The sequence below is a fragment of the Oryx dammah genome, unplaced genomic scaffold (genome assembly GCF_014754425.2).
Source record: "Oryx dammah isolate SB20612 unplaced genomic scaffold, SCBI_Odam_1.1 HiC_scaffold_20, whole genome shotgun sequence".
Classification (NCBI taxonomy): Eukaryota; Metazoa; Chordata; class Mammalia; order Artiodactyla; family Bovidae; genus Oryx; species Oryx dammah.
The window spans coordinates 681,428-691,045 of record NW_024070204.1 but is presented as its reverse complement, the minus strand read 5'-3'; the positions used below and the strand labels follow the sequence as shown (position 1 = coordinate 691,045).

General features: G+C 66.0%; 1 protein-coding gene across 1 annotated transcript in view; it reads right to left on the bottom strand.

The window, feature by feature from the left end:
- SLC6A19 (solute carrier family 6 member 19) overlaps positions 1-6,933 on the bottom strand; it is a 20,622-nt gene extending 13,689 nt beyond the window's left edge. The window contains exons 1-2 of the mRNA XM_040262201.1: positions 6,732-6,933; positions 650-790 (exon numbers count right to left, since the gene is read on the bottom strand). Coding sequence (XP_040118135.1) covers positions 650-790; positions 6,732-6,933 — 343 coding nt within the window. The remainder of the gene's footprint in view (positions 1-649; positions 791-6,731) is intronic.
- Positions 6,934-9,618: the final 2,685 nt, after the last annotated feature.

Sequence of the window (9,618 nt, the reverse complement as noted above, 5' to 3'; positions counted from 1 at the left end):
CTGCTGGGGAGGGGGTCCCTGCCAGGGTGAGGGCAATGCTGGAGTGGGGGTCCCTGCTGAAGTGGGGGTCACTGCCAGGGTGAGGGCAATGCTGGAGTGGGGGTCCCTGCTGGGGAGGGGGTCACTGCTGGGATGGGGGTCACTGCCAGGGTGAGGGCAATGCTGGAGTGGGGGTCACTGCTGGGTAGGGCATCACGGCTGGGATGGGGGCTTTGCTGGAGTATGAGGGTGCCAGGGTGGGGATAACAGCTGGGGTGTGCAGTCACGGCTGGGGTAGGGGGTCACTGTGGAATGAAGGGTCAGTGCTGGAGTGAAGGCAATCTCTGGGGGGCCCTCCTGGCCCACTGAGTGTGAGTGAACAAAAGGGTCCCGAACCTCAGGAAGGCGCCCTCCTAGTCCCTGCTCTGGGCAGGAAGTGGGGGGCTCTTCTCTCCCCCTGTATCTGCCCTGCTGGGCCCTGTGTTCCCCGGGGACCCAGGACAGCCTCTCCAGCCCACACCCCGCCAAGAGAGTCTAAGGAAGGGGTGGCAACAGCCTCAGGGTGGGAGCTGTGGAGCCTGGGGCTGTGTCCTCCCTGAAAGGTAAAGGGAAGAGGGAGCAGCGTGTGCTGCCAGCCCGGACCCCAGGCTGAGCCTGGGCACGGACGCACCTAAGCCCTTGAGGGCCGGGTGGATGGCGCTCCAGACGCCCACGCTGCCCTTGCGCAGCCGCTGCCCGATAGCGAACTCCAGGTACAGCAGCGGGATCCCCTCCAGCACCAGCAGGATGAGGAACGGAATCATGAACGCTCCTGCGGCGGGGGGGCGTGGTCAGGGCGGTCACGTGACTAAGGACACCGCCCTTGACCACGCCCTTGACGGTCATCGAGTTGTTTGCGGGGGGCTTGCGCCTTCTCCTCGAGGTGGCCGGCTCACCCGCGGTCCCCACAGGACGCTGCCTGCCCCCCAGTCCCTGGAGCGCTAGGATGGCGTCTGCGTGTGGGAGGAGGCCAGGGAGGGGCACGCGCCGGGTGATGAGCCCCTTGGGGATGTGGACCCTGGCATCCTCACTCAAAGGTGGGGAAGGGGTAAAGGCCAGGAGCTCAGAAGCCGGCCCAGACTCCGCACAGAAAGGGGTCTGCATCCGAGCCCTGGGGACCCTGCTCTGGGCCAGGGAGCCGCTGGACCTGGGGTCTGTGTCTGCCCTCGCTGATGGGTCCCAGGGCCTGGCCCAGCCCTGAGCAGGGGCCCCGTGAACACCTGCCTTCATGGTGCACGTGGGCCCACCATCCCAGACCCCCCGAAGGGGTGAGCCCCCTCCTGCTGCTCCATCCTCTGCCCCGGGCCTGTGGTTTCACCAGCCGCCCGGGCTCCTCCCCCTGACCCGGGCTCTGGGGGAACCAGCGGGGAGGCAGCCTGTCCAGTGCACCTGGCCTGGCTTTGTGCTGAGCTGAGTGCAGTCCTGCCACCGTTACCAAAGGTCGCCGGCTCTAGTCTGCAGGCAGCTCGGGAGCTGAAACTGGCCGAAAAGGATTGGAAACACTTGCTTCAGGGCTTAAGAGTGGATTCAGGTCCAGTCTGAGATGGCCTTGTGGTCAGACTCCCTGGTTACCGGGACCGCCAGCACTGGCCTGGGACGCCCACCCTGAGGTCCCCCCGCCTCTGTTCCGGGATCCCACGTGGCCTGCCACGGGCTAAGGTCACCCCCTCTGTCCCGGGGTCCAGCACAGCCTGCCGAGGAGTGAGGTCCCCCGCTCTGTCCCGGGATCCCATGTGGCCTGCCGTGGGCTGAGGTCCCCCCTCTGTCCCGTGGTCTGGCGCAGCCTGCTGAGGAGTGAGGTCCCCCACTCTGTCCCGGGGTCCTGCGTGGCCTGCCGTGGGCTGAGGTCCCCCCTCTGTCCCGGGGTCTGGTGCAGCCTGCTGAGGAGTGAGGTCCCCCACTCTGTCCCGGGGTCCCGCGTGGCCTGCCGTGGGCTGAGGTCCCCCCTCTGTCCCGGGGTCTGGCGCAGCCTGCCAAGGAGTGAGGTCCCCCGCTCTGTCCTGGGGTCCCACGTGGCCTGCCGTGGGCTGAGGTCCTCACTCCTCACCCCGGTTCGTGCAGCCCCGTCTCCCTGCCCTCCTCTGCTCACCTCCCCTCGTCCTCCCCGCCCCGCCTCCACCTCCCAACACACACGTTTTCTGCTCCCCCTCAAACAGCTTAGATCCTTCCCTTGTGCCTGCTTCTCTCCCGGATGCCAGCGGGGCTGCAGCCTTCCCACACTGGCCTCCCGGGCAGTGTGGGTGTCAGACCTGACCTCGAGGTCCCCGCTGGCGTGGCACTGTGTAAGCGTGTGTGTGCACGTGTGTGCCATCCGCACGCGTGTGTGTGTCCACGTGTATGTGAATGAGTGTGTCTGTGTGAGCATGTGGGTGCCTCCACATGCATCCAGACACTCGGTGTGACTGTGACGCGTGTGTACGAGTGTGTGTGTGTCCTTGTGCATGTATGGCGCGCATGGGTGTGCACATGTAAGAATGAGTGTGTGTGTGTAGGTGTGTCCTCGTGTGTCCACGTGTACTCTTGTGCCTGAGCGTGCGTGTACTTATGTGTGTGTTGAAGGGGACCTGGAGCACGTGGTCAGGGGGCTCCCAGTCTCTGCGCCTGGCTCCCCGCTTGGCTCCTGGGCTAATCCCTCGGCCTTTTCTCTTTCTCCTTCTCCATCTGCCTCCCGGGTGCCCTCTAGCTGAGGGCCCGGGCCCCAGGGCCAGCAGCACTTTCTCCCACCCATGGACCACGCTCGGTCCCCATGCCAGGAAGCTGCAGGGCCACTGGCCCCATGCCTGGCCCCCCACCTGGGGCTCCAGGCACAAGCTTCTTCCAGGGCTGGTGCTGTGTGGAGCGGGGGGTGGTGTGCCAAGGGTCAGGGGGCGAGGGTGTGGGCTGGGACGCAAGGAAAGGCACCAGGAAAGGGCCCTCCAGGCTGGACCCCTCAACAGAGGGGAGCCAGCAGCCTGGGGTCTGGGGCTCGGCCAGCTGCAGGCTCAGCGCCCGTCCCTCTGTCTGTGGAGGTAAAGGTGAAGTAAGACTTGCCTCTCTGAGGTTCTCAGGAGCTGGATTTGAAAACCGGTGGGGCAAAACCACCAAGAAGAAAACAAGCTCCCCATCCCATCCCTTCCTCTCATGATGCCACTTTTACCCCTGGACTCCCTGCCCTTTCACTACCATTGGGAAACTCCTATTCATCCTTGAAAACCCCACTCAGACAGCCCCTCCTCCAGGAAGCCTCCCCTGCTCCCCATGGTCCTGGCACCTACACCAGCCCCACAGCCACCCCCACAAGCTCCTCCAGGACCGGAGGCTCTCAGCTTCTACAGAGGCGGGGAGGGTGGGGCCAGGGCACGCCCACCACAGCCCCCAGAGCTGGCTGGGCCCAGTGAGCCCTCCACCCCCACATGGTGGGGCCCACCTGGCAAGCACCCCCAGCGCTGGCAGCACCAACTGGAGGCTCCTTGCGCTCCTCAGGGATGCGCGGCTCTTGGCTCCCTTTAGGGGTGGGGTCTTCTGTCTGTGAACTGACCCCTCTGCTTCGGGGCTGGGAATGGGGGTGTCAAACAGAGGGGCAGGGCAGGCTTCAGGTCTTAAGAAGCAGGAAAGCCACGGAGTGCCCGGCGCCCGGCGGGTTCCAAAGGTCCCGGGAGACAAGAGTGGAGACCATCAGCCCCGAGGAGGGACGCATGTGCAGAGAGACTCGGGAGCAGGAGGGTGGACACGCCCCGCAGGGAGCAGGGGTTCCAGGGACTCAGGAAGTGAGGCAGGGAAGGGGAGCAGGGCGAGGGCCTCGAGAACCCCCGGGCGCAGGTCAAGCCCACAGGGCGCAGGGTCAGGTGGGGCCCCTCTCTGCCTCGGGGTCTCCCAGGAGCGCCCGGCTTTTGTGAACACAGACCCTCAGCCGCTTCCAGGAGGGAAGCCCAGTGGAAACGGAGGCTGCCGCTGCTCCCCGCCCCACAGCGTCCAGAGTGGACAGGAGCCGAGGGGGCCTTATTGCTCCCATGGGTGGGCTCCCCGGGACACTGCCCGCTTCCCCAGATGCCCTGGAGGGCCACGGGTCCCCCTTCCACTTCCCCAAAGCGCAGGGGAGGACCGCCGTCTGCCCTGGCCTGTGGCCTCCCCGGCACCCCCGCCCCACTGCCCTTGGTCAGGACTCAGGGCCGCTAGGCTGTGGAGCCGGCCCTGGGGGGCGGGGGGCAAAGCCACGTGGCAGGTCCTGCCTCCCCTGGTTCTCCCTGCTGGCCGCTGGGGCCTGGTCCTTGCAGGTCTGTGGGGGCCCAGCCGGCCTCCAGGTGACAGGCACCAGGTTCCCCAGCACCAGGGGACTCCAGAGCCTGTGGCGCTGCCCTGAGGGCATGGAGGTGGAGAGGAGGCCCGAGCCTGGCCCAGTGTCTAGAGTCACGACCCCTGGGCCCTGTGCTTCCGAGGGCCCTGCTCGGCGGGGTCTCCAGGGTGGTGCCCAGCCTGTGTGCACCTGCAGGCTTGCTGGACGGTCAGAGGGGCGCCATGCTGGGGAGGACAGCCGGGCGGGGAGTGGAGGCGCCCCGGGTGGCACCCCTCCTGGCGCTCGGGAGGGCAGGGTGGGGCTCAGGGGACAGAGAGCTGAGCCAGCAGCTGGCCTGCAGACCCCAGCCTTGTGGTCAGAAGGGCAGACCACAGCGTGCACAATGTCGGCCTGCTGACTGGACTCAGAAGCGAGTGTGCAGACCCCAGCACGGCGGCCCGACGGGACGCCCACCCAGGGACACAGGAAGGAAGGCGCGTGCAGGCCTGGGAACGGGGCCCAGGGAGGGGCACAGAGGACGAGGAGGACATCCCTGGTCCGCAGCGGGCCGGGTGCGGGAGCCACGGGAGGGCCCCACCTCCCTGAGCCCAGGGAGGCAGCAGCCAGTCCTCCTCAAACCCAAGCGGGCTGAGACCTACCCTCTGTTCCGCCCCCAGCCCATCCGCGTCTGCCTCCGCCTCAGGGAGCAAATCTGCCTTTAGGGGCCAGCTCCTTCAGCCTCACAGGCCCCGCCTCCTGCCCGGGGCAGACCCCGGGGGAGCACAGATGCCAGCGGAGTGCGGGAGGGCAGCCAGCCTGTGGGCGGCGGGCACAGCGCTTGCTCACCGGGCTCCCGCTCGGGGGACTGTGATGACCCCATAGTCGGGGTCATGCAACGTGCGCACAGCTGCTCACAGCCACACTCACAGCAAACAGCACCACAAACGCTTCTGACAGTCAGACCTAAATTGTGGGTCTTCATCGTGGCTCTCTCTCCTTTTCTGTATAGACTTTTTTCCCCCATAATATAAAGTTAAAAAGAAAGCAAAAGATCATTTACTTTTTGAACTACCCAAAACTCCTGGAAATAATTGGAGACTAACTAAGCTTTTGCCAAACCAGAACGGATGGGCAGGTGTGGGAGGCCCCCTAAGGCCTTGGAAGGCGGGCTCCTCAAGACACACAGCGGCTCCCCTCCCCATGGCTGGGGCTTCGGGAATGGGAGTGTCACCCTGACGAGTCAGCAGCCACCCCCGCCTTGGCCTCAAGGATGGTCTCCTGGGCATGGAGGGTGGGCCACGGGGCTCCCGGCCCACAAGCTGGCCCAGAGGACAGTGGACGGGCCTCCTGAGGGGTGGGGGTGAGGGGGCGGGGTCCTGACCCACGTGGGGGCTGTGGTGTCCCCTCCCCCATGTTTGGGGGCAGTACCCAGCCAGCAGCATCCTCTCAGCTGCCCCCGGGCTCCCAGTCAGGGTGCACCTGGCCTCCTGGGGGTCTGAGCTCGTGGTGTCTGCTCCGGTCAACCCTGGGAAGACCCCTAAGCTGCTTCTAGCATGTTCCCCCCGGGAGTCCCTCCCCAGCTCTAGGGTCATGCCCCCTCTTCTCAGGGGCCAGCGATGGGCCTTCACCCACCAGCGGGCTCAGCCCAGAGCGGTTGCCAAGTCCCATGAGCAGGGCAGCAGCCAGGCCCTCCTCCTGGTGCCCGAGTCAGGGACCTTTCCCCAGGACAGCCCCCGAGGAGTTGTGACAGCAAGTTGCCGAGGAAGGGCCAGCGGCCTCCCTGAGGGCCCCCTGGGCACAGGCTGTGACTCAGGCTGGGGCCCCGACATCCTGGGCTCAGCGGGCCCCAGCCCCGGAGGTGACAGCCTCAGCCCAGGAAGCGCCAGCTGGCCCAGAGGTTCTGATGACACACCCTCCCTGCCAGGCGGCTGAGCCCTTGGCGATTCAGAGGGGGCCGCCGGGGGTACCCAGGACAGCCCCTTCCACCTGCTCCTCTGGAGGACACGCGCTTCACAGAGCCACAGGGGGCCCGCAGTTTCTCCACATGAAAACTGACTCGTGCCGCCCAAGGCGGGGGTCAAGAGCCCCCAGAGCCAGGAGCATCCCCAGGCCTCCTCCCTGCGTCCAGCTCCCTGGGCCTGCGTGGGGCCATAGGGGGCCATGGTGTGACTTCTGTCCCTGCAGCCCCCACACACCCGGAAGGTGGGTGGAGGGACGGGCCATGGGGACCCAGGTCCAGAGCCTGCCCAGGTCAGAGCAGGTCCAGGGTCAAGGCAGGGCTCCTGGGTCCTGGAGGGCCTGGCCTGCCCCACCCCACACGACCCGGGATGCGCGGGGCCGGGGCACCGGTGCCCCAGGAGGCCTCAGAGGATGTCCCTGCCAGCCGTGCTCTGGGCGGGGCCCCCAGCCCCGGGTGGGCCGCGGCCGCGGGGGTCGTTCTGCCCGCCCACCGCCTGCCTACCTCCGCCGTGGCTCTGGCACAGGTAGGGGAAACGCCACACGTTGCCCAGCCCCACGCAGAAGCCCACGCAGGTCAGCATGTACTGGGCCTTGTTGTCCCACTTGGGCCGCGAGCTGCTCTCCTCCTGCTCGATGCGCTCCAGCTCGCCCAGCGACGGGATCCGGGCCTCCAGGCCAGGGTTGGGCAGCGCCAGCCTCACCATGGTGGTCCGGCGGGTCTGCGAGCTCAGCGAGTGGCCACCGGCCAGAGCCCCGGGGCTTTATAGGAAACCTTTGGCACCTCACCCCAGCACCTGGGCTGAAAGGAAGCGTCAGCAGATCCCAAGGGCGAGGCCGCCAGACTGTTAATGCCTTATCTGCAGAGGCGCCTGGACCCTCCACAGCGGGGCGGCCGTCAGCTCCGCCCCTGTGCAAACGGGACCCATCGGCTCAGGTGAGTCTGGCCCCCACCGCTCCCTGCCCGCACCAAGCACGCGGGGGGCAGAGACACCCGACAGTAAGATGCTGCCTGGCTCTGCAGGACATCGCAGCCTGCCCACCACACCTCCCCTCACGGCATGCACACCGGACGCTCCAGGGGCAGAGGCCCCCGACGGTCAGACGGGAGACGCTGCCTGGCCCCTCTGGGCTCTGAGCCGCTCCTCAGGGAGCGAGGCTTCAGCTGGGGGGCCTCCAGGAGGGGCCCGCATCCCTGTGGGGTACCCTCGGGGGCTCAGAGCCATCGCCCTGACGTCTCCCGTCCTCCATCCTCCAGGAGGTGGGGCTTCTGTCCCTTCACTAGGAGCCTGAGCCGGGCACTGGGTCAGGCCGGGAGGCTCGGGGAGCATCTGCGCGTCCAGAGAGCCGGGCGACCCTCTCGGGGGTCGTGGGAAGGTGGCCCCATCTAGCCTCCCAGCTGGGGCCACAAGAGGAGGCCCCATGGGGGCTCCATCTAAGCCAGCCCTGGACCAGCCCTGCTGCCTACCCCCACGCCACTTCATGAATCACACTGACATTCCGGGAATAGCTCATCCAGGGAGGGCGGGTGGGGGTCACGGGAAGGGGAGGGGTCAGGACCCTGACCTTTGCCCCCAGGATGGGGGAGGCGAGTCTGAGGAGCGTGGAGGCCCGAAGAAAGAGACCAGATATGCTCCCAGGGACATCTGGTTCCTGCGACAGATGCAGACTGCAGTGCTGGGCCGGCGGGGGAGACAGAGAGATAGTGAGAGAGAGACAGAGAGAGAGAGAAAGAGATGGAGGGAGACAGAGGCAGAGAGAGAGAGAGAGAGACAGTGAGAGACAGGGGACAGAGAGACAGAGAGAGACAGAGGTGGAGGGAGAGACAGAGAGAGACCCAGAGGCAGAGAGGGACAGAGAAGCGCAGAAACGGGGACAGGGTCAGAGCCGCTGGCAGGAGGCGGGGTGCAGTAACCCCCCACCCCCGCCCTGCTCCAGGCACCGGAGCCTCCACCAGCTCTCAAGACTCGAGGGCCGAGGGCCTCTGGGCCCGCTCACCTCGGCCCCCTGCAGCCGAGGCGCCTCCTGCTCCCCCCGGAGCCAGCCCACCCTGATGCAGATGCTGGCCCCGGCCCACACCCCCCGACGGCGCCCCCGGGATCAGGACTCCGGGCTCAGTCCGGCTCCCGGCTTGCGTCCTCTGTCCTGTATCCACTCACCTCTCCTCGGCTCTTCACTCACGTTTGCCCCAACGACTTTTATCACAAAACAAACACGTGCTCGATAAGGAAAGCCAGAGACTTCACGCCAGGAGCTTTCTCCTTATTCTACACAGTTTTCTGAGCGTGAGTGATACAGACTCACCCGTGACATGAAAACGTGCGTGATTTTTACTTAACATTCTGTCTTGAGAGTGTTCCTTTCATTAAACATTTTTAAGCTTAAAATTAGATTTATTTTACTGTTTATGCTTTGTGAAATTTTCCTTTCAGACACTGTTTCTGATAGGGAGCGTCCCACGTGCCCTGTCTCCTGTGCCCACTGCTGCAGAAACGTCCCCCGACACGGCACATCTCTGCCGTTTGCAACCTGTCCTCTTATAACTGCTGCCGTGGTGTGCATATGAACAGGTCCAACCCCCGGTCCAGGAGCCGCAGCTTCTGAAGCCCCTGCCCCTCAGACTCCGCGCTCCTCAGCAGGAGACGCCCGCGAGGAGAAACACGGCCACCGGAGCGAGGCCCACGGCCGGCCTCGGAGACCCAGAGCAGCCAGTGATGAATAAACACGTTATTCAAAAAGAGAGAGAGCATCCCCACTCCCAGAGGCCCTGCCCCTCCCCAGCACCGTCCGTCTGTCCAGCCCCCTGCTGTTCTGACGGCACAGCTGGGTCTGCTCCCAGGCTCAGTGAGGCCTTGGGCCTTCGCACCATCGCCCAGCCATCTCCCAGCAGGAAGGGCCTGTTCTGTCCACTCATCCACCTTCCTGCTGCAGGGCAGCCCTGAAGCCCCTGCCCACCTCTTGGTGCCCTCGGGGAGGTACCCGCAGGTGGACAGCACCTCCCGGGTGGCACGGGGCCCAGCCGCAGAAGATGCTGGTAGACTGCATTCAAGGGGACCGAGCCCTCCTCCGCACACACAGCCACCACTGGCCTTTGTGCCCTTGGCCACGGGGGCCCTGCTGGCCCAAACCGCATGCTGGCTTTGACCTGCGACACCGCCGTCCTCCTGTGAAGCCCGTCCGGGGTGCTGGCCCCCCCCTGCCTCCAGGACGCAGCCCTGCTCTCTGGGTCCCGGGGGCCCACAAGCCTCTTCCCTCGCACTCGGGGTGCCAGGGACGAGAAGCCCTGCCTACCGTGCTGCCCCACCTGCCCACCTTTAAAGGACCTTTGCCCCTCAAGTTCGTGAAGACATCCTCATGTTTAGCCCGGGAGCGTTCAGGTTAAGTCAGTGATC